Source organism: Condylura cristata, unplaced genomic scaffold, assembly GCF_000260355.1.
Source record: "Condylura cristata isolate star-nosed mole 26May11 unplaced genomic scaffold, ConCri1.0 scaffold00001, whole genome shotgun sequence".
NCBI lineage: Eukaryota > Metazoa > Chordata > Mammalia > Eulipotyphla > Talpidae > Condylura > Condylura cristata.
This window is the reverse complement of record NW_004567102.1, coordinates 61,004,814-61,028,505: the sequence shown is the minus strand read 5'-3', so window position 1 is coordinate 61,028,505 and position 23,692 is coordinate 61,004,814. Positions and strand designations below refer to the sequence as shown.

At 35.0% G+C, this 23,692-nt stretch overlaps 1 protein-coding gene across 3 annotated transcripts in view; it reads right to left on the bottom strand.

Annotated features, from left to right (window-relative positions):
- Positions 1-122: 122 nt before the first annotated feature.
- CLVS2 (clavesin 2) overlaps positions 123-23,692 on the bottom strand; it is a 68,468-nt gene continuing 44,898 nt past the window's right edge. Inside the window, exons 4-7 of one of the 3 annotated variants that reach the window (XM_012722934.1) lie at positions 18,882-18,992; positions 13,807-14,027; positions 7,611-7,728; positions 123-1,101 (exon numbers count right to left, since the gene is read on the bottom strand). In XM_012722934.1, coding sequence (XP_012578388.1) covers positions 7,641-7,728; positions 13,807-14,027; positions 18,882-18,992 — 420 coding nt within the window. In that variant the 3' untranslated portion in view covers positions 123-1,101; positions 7,611-7,640. Of the gene's footprint in view, positions 1,102-6,749; positions 7,729-10,419; positions 10,471-13,806; positions 14,028-18,881; positions 18,993-23,692 lie in introns of those variants that run through there. The other 2 variants (XM_012722933.1, XM_012722935.1) reach the window with 2 other exon arrangements.

Here is a 23,692-nt window from a genome sequence, read left to right as displayed (position 1 = left end):
TGTTAAAGAATATTTTGTTTAAAACAGGTTTATCATGTCCATTAAATGACTAAAGAATACTATAGTGAAATATGTAAAATTATTTATGGTAGGAAATGCTTTCAAATACTATTCACCAAATACATTGTGCGAAAATGCTTTTTTATTAGACTGGTGGAAATCTATACAGGCTGTCTTTGACTTAAGATGGCATTATGCTTATAAAAATCCATCGTAATTGAAAAGATCTTGTACCAAAAACACATAGACTACCCTTAATCTACAAACATCCTGTCTTAGTCAGACCTACCTTAGATTTGCTCAGCACAACAGATGCCCGACTAGGAGCAGCAGCTCGTAGCACTGTCCAGCACACCAGAAAATGTTGCACTGCATATAGCCAGAAAAGATCAAATTTCACAATTCAAAGCACTATTTCTGCTGAACATGCATCAACCACCTTGTTACCATTGTGAACTTCAAAAATTGTAAATCAACACATCCTAAGTAAGGCCATCTGTATATAATTTATTTCATAAACAAACCATGCACAAAAATTAGCAACCTGAAAGGTGTGTACACTCTGAGTTTAGAAGCAGGATACTTTATTATGACTATAATAGATTAAGCTTTTTCCTTCATAAATTTAATAAATCAATTGTTGAACCAGAAACGTTCCTTTGTAAAAATCAATATGTGAAAGGAGGCTTCATTAATTAGCACAGCGTCCAGAATTCTTTAGTGATTTGCTGCATAAACAGATGTAGACACGTTCCTTGTTTTCTTAAGGGAGAAGTCATTTGCTGATTTTTTCCTTTAAATGCGAAGAAAACTTTTTATTCATGGTTCTTCTTGGGTGAATTGTAATCAATATTTGTGGTGTCCTCACCTCTGCTTATACTTGGAGACTTTTCAATGCTGAATTTCTCAAGTTGCTTTATAATATGACCACTGTATAAAAGGCAATCTTGTCATTACATTTCACATAACAACAGGAAATCAACCTTTTTAATATTTTGTAAATTAGAACCTGTAGAACCACAATGGTAAGAGCTCCCTTCAAAGTGTGGTACATAGAATATATCCATTTCTGCCCATGAAAATCACAGCTTGTGGTCCTGCCTGGAGGTAAAGGGAAAATACTGCATCACATGGAAAGATTAAGTCATATAACCTATCAGAAATTATCTTTAGTAGTTTCTTGTCTTCTTTTCCAACAAAAAAAAATCAATGCTAATGGCCCTCCCCGGTGGCGCAGCGGGTTAAAGCACAGCACTGAGAAGCTAAAGCCACTTCTGCATGAGTTCGATTCCTGCCTGCCCCGGAAGTGACCACATGGCATGGCAGACCTCTCTTGACCTGCCCGCTGCTCCCCTCAGCAGTGTACTTCGTTGATCTGCCTGTTCTGCTCCCCACTCTGTCTCTGATGAAGCCTCTCACTGCCCCTGAGCCTCTGGCCTGTACCCCAGTTCTGTATGCACAAATAAATAAATCTTTAAAAAAAATCAATGTTTATTTTCAGTTATATATCCATTAATATTTTAGAAATGAAGCAGTATGGAGTTTATCTTATTGAAAGAAATTGGGCAGGAGCTGGTGTTCCTGGCTGTCACAAAAAGGCAGATCTAAGAGATTCTGCAGGAGAACCCCTGGCAACTATGGGCAGCACTGAGCATAACAGAAGGAACCAGAGAACCCTAATAAGGTCCCCAAACATCATGGAAATAGAGAGGTTATATGCATTTTTTTATAAACAGGAAGGGGCCAGATTATCACGAGCATACAACCAAAATGTAACTCATATTATTTGTACAGTTATTACCCTATTTCACAGGTAAGAAAACAGATTGGCCAAAGTCACATAAACTAAGTACATCTTCATTGTGCAGACACCATCACCCAACAATATACAAAACGTAGCTCATCAGTATTTTGTATGTTTCTCCACTAGAAGGTGATGTTCAGGAGAATCAGGGTTCTTGTTCCCCCATTATTCTCCAACAGTTTGGATAAAACAAGGAAACATATTTTATTATTTATTTATTTATTATTTGTCTCAAGTTAGAATCTTTTTATTTTATATAGTATTTTTAGTCTGGGGCTATTTTTAATAGTATTACTATTAAGTAATAGTATTTACTTAAAGTAATGTTTTTTGTAATTAAATTCTGAATTTAATCATCTGTCTAATTGAATAACTTTGCAGTGAAAATATGAAAATATTTATTATTCTATTTACCAAAAATTTCCATTACTGTATGCAATTTAAAATTTGTTTACATTTTCATTCACAGCACCATTCAAAACTGTCTAGAAATTATAGAATACAGAAAATGTTGTTTTGATAAAAGGAATGTTTATTCCCTATGAAACCACATACAAACACATATCAGAAAATTTTAGTACCCCAACCTAAATAACTAATTATTATTTTTCTCAAATGAAATTATTGTCTTATTTTAGATGGCCTTCAGAAATGTTCACTTCACAGATGCAACAGGCTCAGCACTACCAAATTCAACATTGACCAGATGCAAAATAAATGTTCTTTCAACAGAAATGCAAACTCACTAAAAATTATGCTATGCCATTTATAATTTCCTCTTAGGCATCTTATTTTCTTTCTGGATACTTCTGAAAATAAAAGTACCTAGTTTCTTGAATTTTATTTCCATTTTAAACAAATATGAACATTTAAATAACTGGATTAGGTATGAAAATGAAAAACCTCTGTTGTAAATAAAATCGATTATTATTCATTCCAATTTTTCAAAATTTGAAGATTGGTTCAACTAATTTTTAAAGTTATGTAAAATTTATTTCAGCTTTCATCTTAACCTCTCTGATTCACTACAAAAAAAGTAGTTTAGACACAATAAATGTACTGTTATTAAGGACAAAAATATTTGTAACGAAATTTATCAAATATTGACCAAACACCAAATAGCTTTTAAATTGTAACAATCCTGCTATTTATTTTGAAAGTATATTTATTATATTTAAGTCCTATTCTCATTTAGTTTTTAAGTAGTTTTATATTTCTAATTATCATTTGTACTCCTTTCTTTGAAAAAACAAAACACACACACAGTTGTACCTGGAGGTACCAGGGGTTAAGTCTCAGTGCTATCAAGCTAAGTGAGTTTGACCACTGGCATCAGGGAGCTGACCCAAGTGGTGCAGCAGACCTCTTCTGTCTCACCTGCTGCTCCCCTCAAGCAGTGTATTTCAGTAGCTCTGCCTGTCTTATACCCCAATCTGTCTCTGGTGAATGAATCCTCTCACCATCCCCACACCTCTGGCCTACACCCTAGTTCTTGTATGCATAAATAAATAAAAATAAATCTTTAAAAAAATACAATTTTGGAGCTTTGTCCACAGAATTGCTGTTTTATATTTTTCCCTACATTCCAGAGGAGTTCATTCTCACACACAACATGAAATAGACTTAATGTGATCCTACAGGTGTGTAGACTATGTATGTTTAGTGTAGACTATGGATGTTTACAAAATAAAAACTTGAATTTGTGAAAAAGATTATAACGTAAGCCAGTAAGTTTGTGATATAATAATGTTTCAAAGTCAACCTTTGTTCTGTCTCTGAAAAATAGAAAATATTTTTAGTTAAAAAAAAAAATCACTTCTTTAGCACATTGACTTTTGCTCTAATGTATTTTAAAGGACCTGACAATTCTTACATGATCTAATGGTCTCATATGTTTAAACTGTGCCACTATCATTTTTCGGTTATATATCTAAATAGTACATATAAAATGGAAGGTATACCTATCATTTTATTGACATAAGAAATATAAATACCATATCTGAAAGCTCAAATACTATGCCAGAATACAGCTCATTTTATTTTGTGTTGAAAATCATTTCTCATGACTAATGTCAAATTTTCAAGAGATCATTTATAAACACATACACAATATGAAGCAAAGAGATCTTATTGATCAACTAGATAACTTAGACTTTTAAATAAACAGCAGACATGTGTATGGCCTCTCAGCACATATTCTTGATGTAGCGTCTTTAAAAGACCATAGGCATGTCCATAAACCGTTATGTTGTTTGTGGCAGCAAAGGAAATCTGTTCTTGAAGACACACTTGAGAACTCTTTAAGTTTTCTTGTCTGAAGCATAACAAACATGTTGCAGGAAGTCCAAAACAACTCTCCATTTTCTTGATGCATTAGAGTGATATCTGTTCCTGCAGGGACACTGCAGAAACTTTAAATGTTTAATTTAGCAATATGACCTAGTTAATAATATCAAAGAACTTAGCTGCTTAGATTTCCTGCTTAGGAATGGATGAATTTTTGGTACTGCAAGTAACCAAGCATTTTATGTGAAACAAATTAAGCAGTGCCTCTGCCTGTACTTACACAAATTACTACTGAAATAAAAGAAATCATGCATACCCACTTCAAAAACTTGCTTGTAAAACTATATTTAATATGTGTATAAAGTTTTAGCATAGTGCCAGGTAATCAATAACATGTGTTTAAGTTATTGAATTGAACTTATACAACAAAGACTTATTACTCTATGGAAATGTTCAGTGCAAAGTTTCAAATACCCTTCTTCAAATGCTATCTACATTATACCCTTATAAAATAGGTGCATGTATTTACTTTTGGAAGCGAGTACAAATAGAATCTATATTCACTATTTTATTCCATTCTTAAAGAGGCACTTCTTCATTTTCTTTGAGTATATTTTCATGATAATCTCTTCCTTTTAAATTATCAGTCAAAAATGTGTGCAAATAATACTGACAACATATAAGTTACTAATTTTAAAACCAGCTTTGGAAGCAGCTGCCCCTAAACAATGGAAGAAAGAAAAGATATAAGAAATAGAAGGTAGAACAGGCAGTATGAGAAATGCTAAATGGACCACTGACCTATTCCATATCAAATGTTATTTCTTTGATATTTACAAATTTAAAGTTACAAGAGAACTGAAAAAGCAAAGCATGAATTCACACTAGAGAGGCAAATGGTAAATATTTTAATGTATGTATTTGTGTGTGTCTGAGTGTGTGCACATGTGTATAAGTGGGGTTGCACCATCACAATAATTAGTTTGAAAGAATAAAGGAACAGTTTAGTAAGTTATATAACAAAAATATAGCATCATGATTAAAAAAAAAGAAAGAAAAGAAAATCACAAGAGAAAAAGAAGTCCCAAATGTTGCTACGTAGCCAATGCTAGCTAGAAAGAATTTATAATGATCAAATATTCCTTAACTAAGCAGCTACAAAATCATTAGCAGAAGATGAGTTTACTCACAGGTGGAACTAGAGCTAGCAATTTCAAAAGCCATCATTGCTGTAATTTGTTCATTTAGAAATATTTTCTACAATCCAGCCAACTTTTCATTGTTCATTTGAAGAATAGCAAAGATAGTTTGAGTGGTACTTGTACTTAGATAGATGTTATATATAAAATATGCCTTTCTAATTATTTTTATATATGAAACTGAACTTTGATGTGGGAAAGAAATGGACTCTGCTGTCTGACATCGGAAGATAGAATTTTGAGATCTGGCAATAATGAACCATATCAAGAAAACTACTGAGAACTCCTGACTTCCCTTTAACAATTGATCTATTTCTATATTTTCCAGAGCATATTTTGCCTATCACTTGCTTCTATATTATATTATGAAGACTACAGCTATCAAATGTACACCAGGTAGGCAAAAAAATAAAACCAAAAAATCAAGAATACCAATGGTTAAACAACTAGGATAAGAATTGCTACAGATTTTTATCCTTAATTCATCCAATCTCTAAATTTTATTGACAGTCATTGGAGGTTGGCTTCCTACGGGATCTTTAATTCACATTAATTATGTATTTTTACTGGCACTAGACAGCAGGGGAACATGCCAGATTGGTATAGTGGTCTTGCTTTTAAGATTTTTAGGTTCAGAATTATGACTGAAATTGTTGAAGTGTTAGCTAAATGTATGCAAAGACTGAAGCACACCTTTATTTCGGTTGGTTTCGGACATGCTTAACCTATTTATCTTTCAAATTTAATTGTAAAATTCTCAATCTCAAAATTTATCACTCTGAAAAGGTGATAAAAATCTTGTTTTTACACACTGGAATTTAAAATTTAAAGTAACACTTGAAAAGTTTGCTATAACTATAAAATATTTATTAAATAAAACCTCTAAATAAAAAAAGTTTCCAAATCTAGAATTAAATTATAATATGCCATCTCAGATGCCTCAGCTGTTTTCATTAAGTCTCCTGAAGTCAATATATTCTTTCATTATTTCTGAAAAGAAAATGTGTATATACAGGATCATTAGAATAGTTAACTTGAATTTGAGAAAAACTATTACTCTTGATCACCTGATACTACCTATGCTGTGCTGAGCCCTGTTTCTTTTTTGAAGGAAAAATACATTTCTCTAAAATAGTGTGGTCAAGAATATATTACAAATTTAAATAGAATTCCCTTAAACATTTTCACTGAAGTTCTGTTTCACTGTAGCTCATTTTAATTAACTTTAGTGGAAATGGTTTTACAAAGTATCTCAAGTGATAACCTAAGACCAATGAATATGTATATTTTATAAGCCTGTTATATCAAGGATTTAGTTCAATTCAATAAAAATATGTGTGAATATATATATATATATACACACACACACAGACACATATATATATGTATATATATGTGTGTGTATATATATATATATATATATATATATATATATATATATTTTAACCAGTACACAAGAATTGGAAATTAGCCCCTAATCTGTAAATGGCAATTTTTATGTTCAAATTTAGCTGTTAAATACGTGAATAATTAGTTCTTTCTCTTTGATCAAGAAATTTGTTTTGTTTTTGTTTTTAATGCTCTTCAAGTGCCTTTGATAGAGATATAATAGGGACTTGAATTTCCATTTGGAAGACAGCAGTTTAAAGAATCTGCTCTCTTTCCGAATTCCACTTCTTAAAGGAGGGACTACATCTCTACACAAAACGCTAGTGATCAAACACCATGAAAGAGTTCAAGTGTTCAGTTTGCTAATTCATCTGCCATCCTTTGTCTCAAAAATTCAAGGCCAGTGATAGTCTGGATAGTTGGTAGGACACATCTTCTGTGAAATGGAAATCACTAGACAGAAAATACACTTATCATGATAATTTCCTAGAGCCATCTGATTCCCTGTACCCATTAAAAGTACATTTGAACATGACAGAGTCTCAGAGGAAAACGAGGACACAATCACTATGAAAGCTGATATATGGCTTCATAGGAAACGGCTGTGTTTAATGAGCTTGGACTCTTCACTTGTCTCTTCTGTGTTTTCATATAGTTCATATCACTGGCGTAAACTTATGAGCCAATCTTTTTCAGTTTAAGTTACTACCAAAATTTACAAAGTGGACATGAAGATTACACTGTATTTACAAAGAACTTGGCACTTACAGAATAAATTATTGACTTTTTTGTTAATCCAGTGCAGGGCACCCATGGTCAGGCTAATGGGAAAGCCTGATGCCTTATTATATAGTATGCTACATTAACATGAATAGTAAATACCCAGCTGGTAATTCCTCCACAGTGTTGTCCCTGTTGCTGTACACAAGTACCTTCCATTTCTAATCCATGGGGAGAAGTTATCAGTCCAGAGAGAGCAAAGGTTGCATGTTTTCTTCCTCATTTTTATCCATGCGTTTTAGTACTGTAGGATCCACTACTGATTGGGATCTGGAAATGATAAAGCCAATGTCAGTGAGTTATTATCAAATAATCACATTTTCTATCTTTTCTCCACTAAGGCTGCACTCATGGGTGTGGACTATCTCCATCAAGGAATTTATGAACTGAGAATGCTGCACATTAGAGAAACATTTATGTGCTGTTTTGCAGCAGAGTGAGGAGACAAACCCCTCCGGGCTTTAAATAGAATAATGAACAGCAAAAGAGTCTTAATAGGCAATACCAAGCTTTAGTTTTCTTCACTACCAAACAAAGTCTTTTCTTTGAGATTGAGAATTTCTAATACAGGACCTGTGAATTCCAAATAATGGAACATCTCTAAATGGAAAATAATGTTATAGTGAAATTTTGTTACAAGAAATGATACCTGTCCCAAATGGCTCTCGGAAACAGAATCAATATGAATGTGAATTTTAACCACTGTTTTTATTTTTAATGATCACAGGAAGAAAGTCAACACTTGAATGTGAGTTTTGTTATATTTCCCACTAGAACATATGAATAAAATCAATCTTATTCTTTAAAGTTTTGTGAAATGATTTATAACTTTAAACAAGGAAAAAATCCATCTTCTTTAAGCAGCACCCTCATTCTGGTTATGATTAGAAAAGCAAATAATTTGAAACTGCTTACATATGCCTTTGATATCAGATGGGAATTATATCTCAATTCATCATTAGGAAGCAACATAAAACCGGGAAGAAGGAAAGTCAATGAAACATGCTACTGTTATAGCAGGAAGCTGCCATCTTAATAGCTATGGCATTAAAGAAGCAGCTGCCCTTTTAAAATTCTCCTCAGTAATGAATTTTTCCCCTGCTGCTGTATTCCAGCCAATTGGCTAATGCTGTGGAAATATGCCTCTTTGCAGACCTCATTAACTTTCAGAAAGAAAGACTATAAGCTAAAATACAAATGCACATGCTAATGAAAAAGAACAGCAACTAAACTAATTATCAAAGCAAAAATAATTACAGGATTAACTGATAGATTGACTTCTTTATTTAAGTAAATGTAAATTTATTTCTAAAGAGGAAATGACAAGGAGCATAAGAACAGGAAAATTTTAATTCCTAAGTCATTTTCATGATTTTTATCACAATAGGTATTAGACACCTACATCAGGAGGGAGACTAAGTTGTGTGTGTTTTTGTTAGAGAGAAAGAGGATGGAGAGGAAAAGGAGGAAGAGAAGGAGGAGAAGGGGAAGAAGGTGTGGGAAGAAAAGGAGAGGGGAGAGAGAAAAAGAAGAAAAATTTGCATTGCTTTAAATGTAATGATAATTACCTTAGGGAAAATACATGAAGAAAACACATTTAACGAAGTTGATAACTGCATAAATCACTTAGTAGTTAGAACTGTAGCACTGTTTTTAGGTAAGTCTCATCTAAGAAAATTAGTTTTTCAGAATGAATTCTTGCTAAGACAGATTCATTTAAAGTCTTGTACTAACGTGTTAACTTGATAACTGGTGCCCACTGGAATATAAATTCCTTAAACAGGGACTTTGTCACTTTCTCTCTTTGCTTTGAACACAATATGTATCACAGATTGCTGCACAGTAGGATCTCAATGTCTTAATTTCTTCCAATATTGAAAGAAGTTTGGTAGTAAACATTTAAAATGAAGATAATGTAGAAAGCAATTCCTCACAAAGAATGTATGAAAAACCACCCATAAATCTATTATATGAATGTTGAGGTTTATCTCTATAGTGTTTAGTAAGTACAAAGCAAAACTCTTCAGATACCACAAGGTACATACTATAAATGTATCACAATATTTTATTAAAATAACCATACAAAAAACTTTTAAAGTCTTATGTTCTTTAATTATAAAAATGATTAAGAGATATGGCAACTTTAATGAGATATGTTAAATTTCAGGGTACTATTCAATTTGAAATTAAGTTTCTAGCAGTTTTTATCATGCTCTATAGATACCATAATTATTGGATGATGAATGCTGACTCAATATGTAGAAAAATTATTTAATAAAGCAAAGCAAGCAGAACAATTTCTGATTAATATTTTTTTTCTTTTGATATTTAACTACTTCAAGAGTACTGTTATTCTGATTAAGATACTTCCCCCTTGCACAAAACAATTGGGTTATTTGTTCAGGATCATAGCTATTCATGAATCAGTCTGTTGCAGCTGCAATTGGTGTAATCTATCAATAACTCATGATACATCTCATCAGTCTCCACACATTCTCTACTGCCTTTATAATGCATAGGTTTCACTATTCATGAAAACAGATAATTTCATTTATAAATATCGATATTTTAAAATATTGATATTCAATTTATTGAGTATTAATTTGTTCATTCATAATGTATCCACAATATTAAGCTATACCATAGTGTTCTTCTAAGAGTCTAGATTCTCAACAAAAAATATATTTGAATTCTAGCTTTGCTATTTCTAAGTACCATGGCCATGGGAACTCTATTTAAACTTCTTAAGACTTTGTTCCTTATCTGTAAAATGGGAAAAATAACACCTACATCACACAGATGTAGTGAGGATCAAATACAATAATACATGCATAAATCCCAACACAGAATCTGACAGATAGTAAATGGTGACAGTAAGGAGATGACTTAAGGATACTGCTGTCTACGTTCCCATATTAGCATTGCTACTTTGTAGCTGTGTGACATGTGAAAGGGTCTTACCTTCTCTGTATCTGGGCTCCTCATCAGTAAGATGGAGATAGTACTACCTTACTAGTTGTTCAGAGAAGCAGAGGAGTCAATATATACAAAGCATTAGATAGGGTTTGGCATATAGCAACACCAGATGCTTAATATTATTCAATGAAATCAGAAACTTGCATTACCATAACAAATTTAATACTGTTATTCACTACAATAGTTATGTGTTGGACACTGCCCTGGATTTGGGGGAAGAAGGTGAAAAATACAACCTAGTGAACTTTGGATATGCATGATCCTGTAATCTGTCCACAAATTTACTCAGAGAGCCATCGTCCTGCATATTGAATTAAATTCAACTGAAACATTATCCACAGCTCTTTGATGAAGAAAAGAAAAATCCCCCTGTCAATCTATGATTGATATTAAAGTAAAAAAGGGAACAAAACAGAAGAGGAGGGAGGTGAAAGTGCAAGTGAGGGATAATTTTCTACTATCCCTGATGGGAAACTGCCATTTTCTGGCATATAGATTAGTCAAGTGAAACAGATTTCTTAATCTCATTCTTCAGAAGTTTTCAAATAGAACCACAAATGGTTCAGGTGATACAAAATTCACACCAAAGAGGAGATGTCTGAAATTATAATCAGTTCATGTCTGAAGCAAGAAACTTGGGGTTGTAAGGTGAATTTGCCACTAGTCAACTCTGCAGGAGACAAAATGGCCTAATTAATTGGAGAAGAAACACAGGATCCAAAAAGACTTCAAAAGGTGGATAGGCTGGGCCAAATCTAACAAGATGATGCTGATTAAAATAATGTGCTTTCAAAAAAAAGCTAACATAAGACATAGAGAATTATGAGAGTAAATGGATCTATAAGGAAAAAGAATTGCTAGTTTGAGGGAGTTAAATTAGTCCACAATGTACCTTGGCTGCCAAGTGGTAGTAATGGGGATGAGGGCAACAGCAATCAAAGGGAGCCAAGCCAGTAAGGCCTCTGTGGACAGTCAAATTTCTGGAAGTGAAATGCATGCAGTGAGAGCGTCAGAGGTCACTTGTGCACAAATGGACAGTCCTCGGACATTCCTTCACTCTCAACTAACATCCTCTGTGTGCCAGGCCCTACTCCAGGCAGAGGAGGTTCTGAGGAGAGCAGAGAAGACAAAGCCACTTAAGCCCCCTTAAGCTTATATGGGAGGAGAGATAGGAAGTTAAGTAAAATCAGTCATTTGACAGGATACAAAGTAAAGGAAGTGATTGATGAGAACTGACTGGAATGAGGAGGATATATGGCTGATTTAGATCTGTTGAGGGAGAAAAACCTCCAGTGACCTGTGACTGGGTTCAGGCACTGAAAGATAGATGCAGGGAAAGAGCATTTCAGGAAGCATGCATAAAGTGACGTGCATAAAGTTTCTTAGATAGATACAAGTTGGAGAGGCTGAAGGAGAATTAAGAGTGATGTTGTATCTAAAACGTATGTTGTATCTAAAACGTAAGGAGGAAAAACAGTAAATACATTTATAGGAAAGATATGCAAGCTCAGATTCTATAGCATTTTATCAGTCAGCAGAATTAAACAAATGTAAGGCATAAAAGTAAAACAATCTGATTAACCTTTTTTAAGAGATAATTTGTATTACCATGTAGATAATAAGCAGGGGTAGGAGAGTGGGATAAGGCTAGAGTCAAAGACAGCAATTAGGATGTTGGGGGGATGCAGGTGCTGGGATGAGGCAGGGTTGTGAGGTGCACTATAGACAAATGTGTTCAGAGAAAAGGACCACACTAACACACTAATGAGCATGGTGTATGAGTCACTGCAGGACAAGTGACAGCTTCTGTGATTGAAGCTCCTTTAGTGGCTAAAGAGAAGAGTAGGGAACCAGAGTGAAGGCAATCTGTTCTGCTGTTCACAGAAGGGTAGATAAAGTTTATGAAAACTACATGAAAGACTCTACCTCATAGACTGGTACCCCATTTCATAATACATAGATTATATGACTTTGGGAATCCAGCACTGATTAACAAGATTGTCATGAAGATTAAATAAAGTAATATTATGAAGTAGAGAGAAAGGTTTCACTCATGATAGCACATAGTGAATGACAGAAGATAACCATTATTGCAATTAGGATTATGATTTTTACTAAAAGGAGTGATTCTTGTTAGGTAAATAACAACATTTTTGGTTTAGAAAATTAAGAAATTCTTATACCCAATTTTGAAACACAACTTCTAGCACCTAAATGAACACTTTTGAGAATCCATCCATGAGCCACTTTTATTAGGAGAAACAAGAAGTCAAGGTAAGATATCCTGTTCTAAGACAAGGGGCAGCCAGGGTAAAGGAAGACATCACATACACCAAGATAAATAGCAACAACAACAACAGCAAAGAGTAGGCCAGACTCAAAGTATCACTAGAGAAGTAAGGTCAATGACAGAAGGACCAGAAAGCTTTATCAGAGAAGGATGAGAGAACCTTCGGGATAACATCTAAGATGCCCTGGGTCCTCCTTATGCTATTGATAGATGAGGAAACACTTGCAGGAGCTGTGGTTCATCTGTTTTCTCCAAATTAATGTGGGTCTAGGAAGTATCTTTTCATGTGCTACATAATTCAAACTCAGCCAATTATCCACTTGTGTGTTCTAGTAACTATCCCTAACCTCCATCACCACTAGACTAGGGCTAAAAGCATGCTTATCCACACTGAATCTGAAACACCTAAAAAAGTGTCTATTTCAGAGTATGTGTTCAATAGATAGGCATTGTTTAAAAGAAAGCAAGCATAAAAACTCCATGAGAGGCAAAGCAGAGAATGAGAGTCTAACTGTACAATGAAGTCTTAAAAAATCAAAGCTATTGGGAAATAAGAACATCTTGCCTCTGTACTGGCTAGACCTTAAAACAGAAAGTTGGCAGAGATACTCAAAAGTGAACTGAAGCTTTTAATATAGTATTTGAAGAATGTGGATGTGTTTGTATTTGTACATGCCATGAATCCGGGTCTTCCAAAGGAAACTGAAAACAAAATCCAAAAATGTCATTTAGATGAAGAGTTGTTCTTGTCACAGAGGATCTGGGCACTGTTCTCACCCTACCTTCTTGACCCCAGACATTCTACAAAACCTTCAGATACAGTTTACAAAACCTCTGGATCTGGTGGCTTCTAAGTGTTCTATTAGTTTATTTGTGAGGTTGAAATAACAACTTATTTGGAGTTTCTTATAATGATTCTCTTTTCTTATAATGATTCAAAATTCCTAGACACTGACATTGGGGGCAGTAAAGCTTAAAATCCCTCCAAATATCTATTTCAGAAAAATTTATATGAGCATGAAGCTAAGGCTTGGGCTTCCCCATCCTGACATCAATCCACTTCCCAGGTAGCTCCAACATACCTCTTCATGGACTTGGGGGACAGTTCCTTTTCTACTTCCTTCACAGGCATGCTGTAGGAGTCCACATTGTACTCACTGTCATCATCATATTCGTGGTCTAGCAGTGTTCTGGCCCATGTTCCCATGTCATAAGGGGGTAGCATTCCCCCAAATTCAGAGGGCAAGATTTCAGGATGAATTAGTTGGTGTAGACTGTTCAGATTATTTCCATGCAAAAATATCTATAGATGCAGAGAAAACACAGAGAAGAGTATAAATGCCATCCCTAGGAGAGGGAAGAGGATAGGAAGATCAAAAGCAAGAAATTTTCAGGTCTGTTACGACATTAAGTCTTTCATCCACTCTGTGAAACAGGTAAATATGTCTACCCTACCATTACAAATAAGAATACCATAGCACTAAGTTCCTACTTTATAATACAGAATGTGTGATGTCACTACAAGTAGATTAGCGTCATCATACTCACAGGTTGAATGAAGGGTCGTGACCTAAATAACATATGTGTTGCAATGTTGCTAGTATCTTCTTTCTGTACTAGAAATTTCCATGGTTGCATGATTACCATTCAATGTAAATGGAATAATGGGTTGAAAATATAAAGCTGTAGATGTATACCTCTATATATAATTATTGATGTGATTACCTGCATAGTTGTTTTAAATTGGAGAATTATTAATGGTATATATTTGATTTGTTTTTCCATAAATTACCATCTCTTTCTTCCTTCACTTCAATCTCAAAACTCAAGGTGAGGCTTTTCTGATGAAGCCTAGTTACCTTATATAAACTCATCTAATGTTTAAGAAGTACAGTTATGGCCCTCCCTGGTGGCACAGTGGGTTAAAGCACAGCATTAAGAAGCTAAAAGCCTCTTCTGCATGAGTTCAATTTTCCCACCTGCCCCAGAGTTGACCGCATGGCGTGGCAGACCTCTCCTGACCCGCCCACTGCTCCCCTCAGCAGTATACTTCATCAGTCTGCCTGTTCTGTTCCCCACTCTGTCTCTGGTAAAGCCTCTCACCGCCCCTGATCCTCTGGCCTGTACCCGAGTTATTTAAAAAAAAAAAAAAAGAATTACAGTTATAAGTGACCTACATTAATTTCAACATTAGGTGAAAGATGAACAGGCTAACACATTCATCTCTACTTTGTATATTTTCAGAAAAGACTGAAGTGAATATTGGAAAATAAAGTATACACAACATGAAGCAAAATGGGCAAAATGGGAATCACCAATGAACAAATAATTTCAATAAATTAAGGAAGAGTAAAAGCAGAGGAGACTTGGTCCCTGGCCCAAACAGTTATAATACAGGCTTCCTGGAATGTAAGAATCAGAGCCTACAGAGGCAGTGGATGTCATCTTCCCCCACATACACCAGGTATTTCAACTTTTCCACTTCTATCTGCAGAGTGCAACAGCCCAGGAAGGTAAGTGTGGACACACACACACACACACACACACACACACACACACACTCCAAGATTTTTCATGGAAATGTTTAAGCTCTAGCACCTGTAACCTTTATTTTACAAACAATTTTCATCTAATGAGTACTTTTTTTCATATATATATATATATATATATAACCTTTAGTTTTGAAAGAGTTGTAGTAATAAATCCTTAGAGAAGTAATTTTAACATACCGCTTCTCTATTCACTAATAGTTTGTTACCTTCTCCCTCAACATCACTCTCAGGTTTGGCTTTGCTTCCTACATCACTGAAAAAATAAGGTCACCTGCTGAGCTCCACCCACAGCATCTGTGCCCACCTGCTTTTCCACTGCCAGTACAATGGAAAGTTTAGTTTTAGATGGCCAGCCTCTCTTTCTGTGCACCAGAATTCCTCATCTCTTTCCCACTCAGTTATATTAGCCACACAAGTCTTTCTCACTTTTCTTATGTCAAATTTCCTCTCTGTGTGCTGGGTTCTTTCTCATCAGAGAACAATCATTTCACCTCTTTTCTTTCCTCATCTTCATACAGAAACATAAAACCTCGTGGTCACACTTCTACCTCCAATTAATATCGTATTTCTCTCCTTTTGTAAAACTCATCAAACATATTATTTATGCTCTATGTTCAAATACACTCATCCTATTTTTCCAGAATCCAATTCAAATAGGTTTTGCCTTCGGTCACAGCATGAAATTAGCTTTTAGCAAGACTCTTCTCACCACTGAACAGATTTCCAATTTATCATCTTTAGTTTTCTTGAATCCTCAACTATATTGGTGGGTCTTTTATATAACAATAATCTTGCCCAACTTGGAAAACCATGTCCTTTTCCCTACATAAGGCTTCTTTATAGCACCACTCACCTTTTAACATAGTGTACAATTTACTTAGTTATACTTTTCACAAGCTGATTCCACAACTGATTTAAATAAAATACATTGTCTTCAAACACAAGAAAGATTTTTTAGTACTCTTAAATATGATCATGCCTCTGGATTGGGCAATTAGAAAGCATCACAATTGCCCAACTATTAAATCCCCCCCCAAAAAAAATTTTTTTTGGCCCTCCTTGGTGGCGCAGTGGGTTAAAGCACAGCACTGAGAATCTAAAAGCCACTTCCGCATGAGTTCGATTCCCGCCAGCCCCAGAGGTGACTACATGGTGTGGCAGACCTCTCCTGACCCACCTGCTGCTCCCCTCAGCAGTGTACTTCATTGATCTGCCTGTTCTGTTCCCCACTCTGTCTCTGATGAAGCCTCTCATCGCCCCTGAGCCTCTGGCCTGTACCCCAGTTCTGTATGCACAAATAAATAAATCTTATTTTTTTTTCTTTAAACCAGTTTTGTGCAATAACAATATTAATTGGAAAATATTGATTATATTGTTCTCCCTATCTATTTTATTTTCCTATATTTCATTAAGAAATCTAGTCCTTGTGGGTTTCTATGCCTCAGAATAGTTTAAGTTCTAAGATTAACTTGAACAGTACTTTCATTTTTATTTTATTTCCCTAAACTATGCCATGAAGAATTTATGGTAGATGGCATGGAGTAGAAAGGGGGAATGGGTAGAATACTGTGAGACTCAGCAAGAAGTAGAAGGTAAATGGACAAAGAAGTAGAAATTTGCTCCAGCCAGCAGGAAACCCTCTTCCTGTCAGCTCTGGGAGAGTACATGAGCACAGCTAAGAACGGGCTCCCTGGGTAGTTGCCTATCTACAGGGGTCTAGCTTCAATAAAGATACTCTATTTTCCTTGATAACTGGGGAGCAGAAAGAGACATTAATTCTAGGAACTAATACTGGCTTGGAAAATGAGGATGCTAAAAGGAGCCATGAAGGAGTAGAAGGAAGACAGCAGGTACTGGGGAAATTATAAGAATGGCTTCCCTAAGCAACTAAGGGACATTCCAGTTGTCACTGAAGACTCAAAGTGAGATTCGAGTCACCAGGTATTTATTTGCAATGGAGATTCATAGCTACCCCTTAACTTTTTTTTTTTTTTAACTAGTGTTCAAAACTGATTTACAGCATTGACGATGATATAATTCACCAACAACCTGACAGACAAGATGTAGAGGGAAGGGATGGAAAAGGGGCAGCATGGAGCTTCCATGTCTGTTCCAGAGGAGGCACGTTCTCCAAACTCCACATGTTCACCAGGCCAGAAGCTCTCCTAACCATCTCTTTTTGGGTTTTATGCAGGTGCTATTCTTTAACCATAATTGATTAAATAATTAGCAGCAGAGACTCAATCTCCAAGCCTCTCCCCTCTCTGTAGATGGGCTGGGATTAGGAGTTTCAACCCTCCCATGATATCATCACTTGCACTGCAACCAGCCCCATCCTCCCATGATTTCCAAAGTTCCCCTGATGGACATAATATGATGTTGTTCTAACCACTTAACAGCTTTCAAGATTTTACAGGAATAAAAACCAAATGGGTATTTCTATTTATAAATCACAGTAACACTGTCCTTTAGGACACTTTTCTGGAAGCTTGCAGATAAATTAATTTGATTTCTGGTAGTAGAAAAAACTCCTAATATAAAAATTATACTTTTTAACTTAATTCTTCCACTTAAACTACTGCAACATTTTCACCAAATTCATATACAGAAAACCCTCTCTTGACCAATGATTGTTACAAACACACACTTAAAAATGACTTACACAAGGCTTCTATGACACTGAAATACTTGAAGTGCCTTATCATTTGTTGAGAAACATTGACAGCCATCTTCTACATAGATATAGAAGTAAGTATATTTTCATGTGAAACTGATCACTTGAAAGTTGATCACAGCAAAATGGTAAAAATAGCTCTAAACATGGAGTTAGAAGATTTGGATTTATATATTAGCTCTACAATGTTACAGCTGCATAAATGAGTAAGCAAGTTACTTTTTTATCCTATGACTTAATTTTCTCAGTTTTGAAATACTAAGTCTATTTTTCAAGAACACTCAGAGGATAAAATGAAATTATGTGCATTAAATTTATTTAATATATATTGTTGATAATAATTATAATTATGTTCATCATTGGCATGTGCTTGCACTGTGATAAATACTTCATATAAATTATCTTATTCTCAGGAAAAAAATCTTATATTGTAGCATTTTGAATATCCTCAGTGGTACATAAAACTGAATCTTACAAAATAATTTGCAATATAAAAAATATTAAATTAAATCAATTCTTTCTGAAATGTAAGATTGCCAATTACTACAAAATTATATCAGATATCATAAAATGCTAGATTAAATTATAACTTTTGTCTAGTCAAGGTCTTTTCAAATCACCAGTTGAAATTAAGCTTACCAAAACAATTTTTTGAAAAAAAAATGAGACTTTAATATTCAATATTTAATATTGAATGTACTATAATGTTCTCTCCATCTGTAAGCAGATAGAGAACTGGCCTTTAAATACTTCTTTCACAAATAGAGTGTTCAGTGTTAAACCCAAGGTCTTTGAAGATTTTAAATGTCTTTCATTTTATGTACAGTATATAGACACATTTTAGTATTTTCAATATTATACACATAGTATATATCAAAAGTTAGTGAGTGGAGAAAAACAAAGGATATAAAACAGACAAAATGATACTTACCCTTTTCCTAGTCTTCTCCTTTAGGAAAGGCCGAATCACAGTATATAAGGCATGGATATACCATGGCTGATTGACAAAATGAATCCCTCCAAATCGTGCTGGGAAGCTATCCTGAAGTGTCAAGGAGGGAAAGAGTCAAAACACACGTTAATAAGCTGAGAATGCTTAGGGGAGCTCATATGGTATCAAATTTGTTATTCTAAACTTAAATGAGATTATCCTTATTGTTAAGGAGATGGCAGAATTTTACTGCATTAAATTGTAACTTTCATACAGAAATTGAAGCAAAATGTAATAAAGCAAATCCTCCTCAAGCATATGTTGTTAGCAACAATTTCAGCATTTTCAGGAACAGCATATTTTAAGTCAAACTCATAGCAGTCATTATAAGGCAAGAAACAGAAGACATCAGAGTTGTCAAGTAATGGATCTATGTTAAGTAAAGGTTTCATTTAAATTACTTATATTTATATTAAAGGATATGTAAATTAAAGTGTTTCATTAATGTTCACTATATTTATGTACAAAGTGAGCACAGTCAGATATCACAACTCATTTTATTCACTTTACCTTATTCTGTCAATATTATTATAGGTATTTTTCTTTTCTTATTTCAACATTAAAAAAAGAAATGTGCATTAGCAAAATGAAATACTAGTGCTCACCCTTCTGGAAAAAAATGAGACTATTATAAAGCCAGGCTTCTCTACACACCTGTTAAACAAGATTTAAAACCTTACACAAGTTTTATATGAAGTGATAGGAGTGTATTTTTCCTTTTGGCAACTGAATAGCTTCATCCTAACCCCGCTCCATCATCTGCAAGACATCCTTAAGTTCAAAGAATTTTCACATGTGACAGTACATGTTTGCCTGACATGGATTGCACATAAACTTGATTCTTGCCACTAGTTCAAAATCCCACGTGAAAATACAAAACTCTTCTTTCAAAAAATTAGAAGTATCTCTTCAGTGGTATCATACTGTCAATCTGCTGAATTCTACTAAAAGCATGAAGTGGAATAGAAAAGACAAAGAACTAAAGTCACTTGAGTATATATTTTAAGTAATCGTGAACTAGAGTCTCTGGTCAAAAACAAATATGGCACAGCCTATTAAGTCATTTTGGTTTTTTGAAGGCAATCATGATCATTACTAATTAATTAGTGGTTTTGTAACAGGGTGGTCTCCAGGAAAAGGGAAGTTCCACCCAGAGGAGGGTGGAGCTGGGCAGGAAGGAGAAGATCTGGAGAGGAGACTGGAATGGGAAGGCGCTGGCTGGGGGCCAGAAGGAGACCTGAGGGAGGCACAAGGAGCAGAGAGACAGGTGGAAAAGCTGTACTTGCCTTGTTGGTCCTGGACTGGTTGAAACAGTTGGGGAGGTTAACAATGGCAGCTTTTATCTTAATTTGGATTTTGCTTTCTACTTCCCAGACTTGTTTGGATGTTTCTAGCCCTTTTCTATGGGTCTCTGCCAGAGGGTGCTATAGACTTATGGAAGACATTCAGGCCTTTCTTTGGACCAGTCCTGTTTGACTGGACTTTATCCATGAGGGGATGGGTAACTTCAGGTACTAGATTTGGAAACTATATTCTGTCTTTTCTGTATTAAACACTAATTGTATTTAAGCTCCTTTCTATTAATGGTCTACATGTTTCGACTTGATATAGTGAATGGCAGAACCTATTTAGAGCAGGCAGGTTTGGGGGGCTTTGGGGTATCCCTATCCCTGCCCTGTAACTATTTTGTATACTTGTTTTCAGAAGAGAGCTTTTTTCTTTTCTTGGAGATAAGACATTATAAAACAAATGAGTACTTTAAAAAGTAGAATAATTAAAGGTACAATATGTCTCCTTAGTGCTTGTCTTACTTTTTTTTTTTTTAAGATTTATTTATTTTTTATTCATACAGAACTGGGGTACAGGCCAGAGATGTGGAGGGTGAGAGGATTCACCAGAGACAGAGTGGAGAGCAGAACAGGCAGATCAACAAAGTACACTGCTGAGGGGAGCAGCGGGCAGGTCAGGAGAGGTCTGCCACACCATGTGGATCTCCTCCGGGGCAGGCGGGAATCGAACTCATGCGGAAGTGGCTTCAGCTTCTTAGTGCTGTGCTTTAACCTGCTGTGCCACCAGGGAGGGCCATTGTCTTACTTCTTTTATAAATATATATTTGCATTTATAAGTAATTTCAAATATAAAAATAAATCAGGTAAAAATGCAGATGCTGTATGTTTTTTTAAGTTATGATATTTTATTCATAAAGAAACATATATCATACATACAATAAAGAGTAAGTATCCTCCATTCAGCTTAAGAAATATACCAGTAACCTTGAAATTTGGTGTATTTCAGGGGCCCTCCCTGGTGGTACTATGGGTTAAAGCACAGCACTATGAAGCTATCCACAACATCTGTGGCAAGAGTTCAATCCCAGGCCAGGGGAGTGACCTACATGGTGTGGCAGACCTCCCCTGACGTACCCACTGCTCCCCTCAGCAATGTATTTCAGTCTGTCTGTTCTGCTCCACGCTGTCTCTGGTGAATCCTCTCACCTCCTGCACCTCTGGACTATACTCCAGTTCTTGTATGCATAAATAAATAAATCTTAAAAAAAAAAAAAAGAATTTCATTGTATTTCAACTCTTTCACCTGCCTTTGTATTTTAAATTTTTTTTTTTTTTTTTTTAAAGATTTATTTATTTATTCATACAGAACTGGGGTACAGGCCAGAGGCTCAGGGGCGGTGAGAGGCTTCACCAGAGACAGAGTGGGGAGCAGAACAGGCAGATCAACAAAGTACACTGCTGAGGGGAGCAGCGGGCAGGTCAGGAGAGGTCTGCCACACCATGTGGATCTCCTCGGGGGCAGGCGGGAATCGAACTCATGCGGAGGTGGCTTCAGATTCTCAGTGCTGTGCTTTAACCCGCTGCGCCACCAGGGAGGGCCTGTATTTTAAATTTTTATGATTCCTTGTTTATATTTTAGAAAAATATTAAGTATATGAATATTTTATTTCTTATAATTGTCATTTCTATTTATTTATAATTATTCTTATTTTTCTATGTGTGTGTATATATACATATATATATTTCATACTAACATACTGTTTAGCTTTTTAAGTACTTGAAAAATATCATCATAGTAGTTGGATACTTTTCTTGTCAAATAACACTATTTTTGAGATTAGTATTTTCGAGGTTTATACATATTATATGAGCTATATATCATTGTCTCTGCTATATAGTATGCACTTTATTATATAGCACATAATAATTTAATTTTTCTCATGTTTACTATATAGTACACCACAATTAAAATTTTCTTATGTTCATGTACATTGTTTTTTTACAATTTTGCTCCTTTTGCTATCATAAGCATTGCTTGCCTGCAGGCTTGTATATTTTCAAGTGTATCTGTAGGAAATTTATCAAAAAGTATTATCTTTAACTTATAGGGTGTCTATACTTCAAATTTACAAAATTGGCAACAGTGGTAGAACCAATTTTTCCTTTCTTCCTCCAGTGATGAAGAAAACTGTTCCACATACTACCAATCTCTATTTTTTGCTCATCCAGTGGTTATAAGATCTAAAGTGACTTTTATTTGCTAGTTGTTTAATCTTTGTTCAGTTTGCTTAATTTCACCATTAATAACATTGTTTTATAATACAACCATTTATCTATAGGTATTATGTTTTAAGTCCTTGAGGGCTTGAATTTCTGTTTATTGATTTTTTTCATTGACTTGTTTCTGATAATCTCAATATTTGACTGATATTAATCACTGTGACTCCCGGAGGACCTGGCTTAAGAATGTCCTTCTCCAGGTAAGATCCGTGTCACTTCGTATTAGGTGCTGTCAAACTACTTTAGCTTTAATACAATTTCCCATGCTTTTCAGACTCTGCAGTGTATATTCAAATCTCAGATACATAGGAAACAGCGATGTCCCAGACTACCCAAGAAAACTATTACCATTATCATTATTAATATCCACATTAACACGATCACCGTTTTTCCACCTAGAAATGTCAGTTTTTCAAAAGCTTTCCTGCCCCACAGGGTTTTCTTAGCTCAGCCTTTACTAAGGGCTTGGCCCCTGGAGGAACACAGGGTCTCAAGCACAACGCCCCACTTGCCCTCAGCGTGGGCAAGGCCAAGGTCTCCTTTCCCACCTACTCTAAAGATCTAGGTTCTGCAGTCAACACTCATTTCCAGAAGAACCAAGGCTTTCTTTATTCACTCTCCTGTTTTGTTTTTTTTTCAGTAGTCAGTGTGCTTGACGCTGGGGGCATGTCTTATATTCTCTAGAGTTCAACAAAACATTTGAAAATAATTCTGTTATGATTTATATAACAGCTTAATGTTTCATGGAGGATCTTTAAGAATTTTTAAGCAACCACACAAACTAAAGCAGAACAACTCAATATGCTTTTAAAATATGCTCTTAGATGAGCATTTGCTCTCTTGAACAAAACTGAATGAATACTGGCTCTCAGACCGTTAAGCCAAAAATCTTGGCTCTGAGATTTTAAACTCTGAAAATCACATGGAACCCATGCTTCTGTACTGAAGGGCAAATGTGTCCACACACACATAACTTACCCACGATGTCGGTATTTTCAAGACACACCTTTAGTTATAGAATGACTTGATGAGTACCAAGTCATATTGAGACATGGCGAAAGAGAATCAAAAGCTCTGACTTTGCGATAAAATAGACCTAGGTTAAAATTCTTATTTGTTTACATGTCTTTTGCAGCAACTTGGATGAAGCTGGAAAAGATCATGCTTAGTGAGATAAGCCAG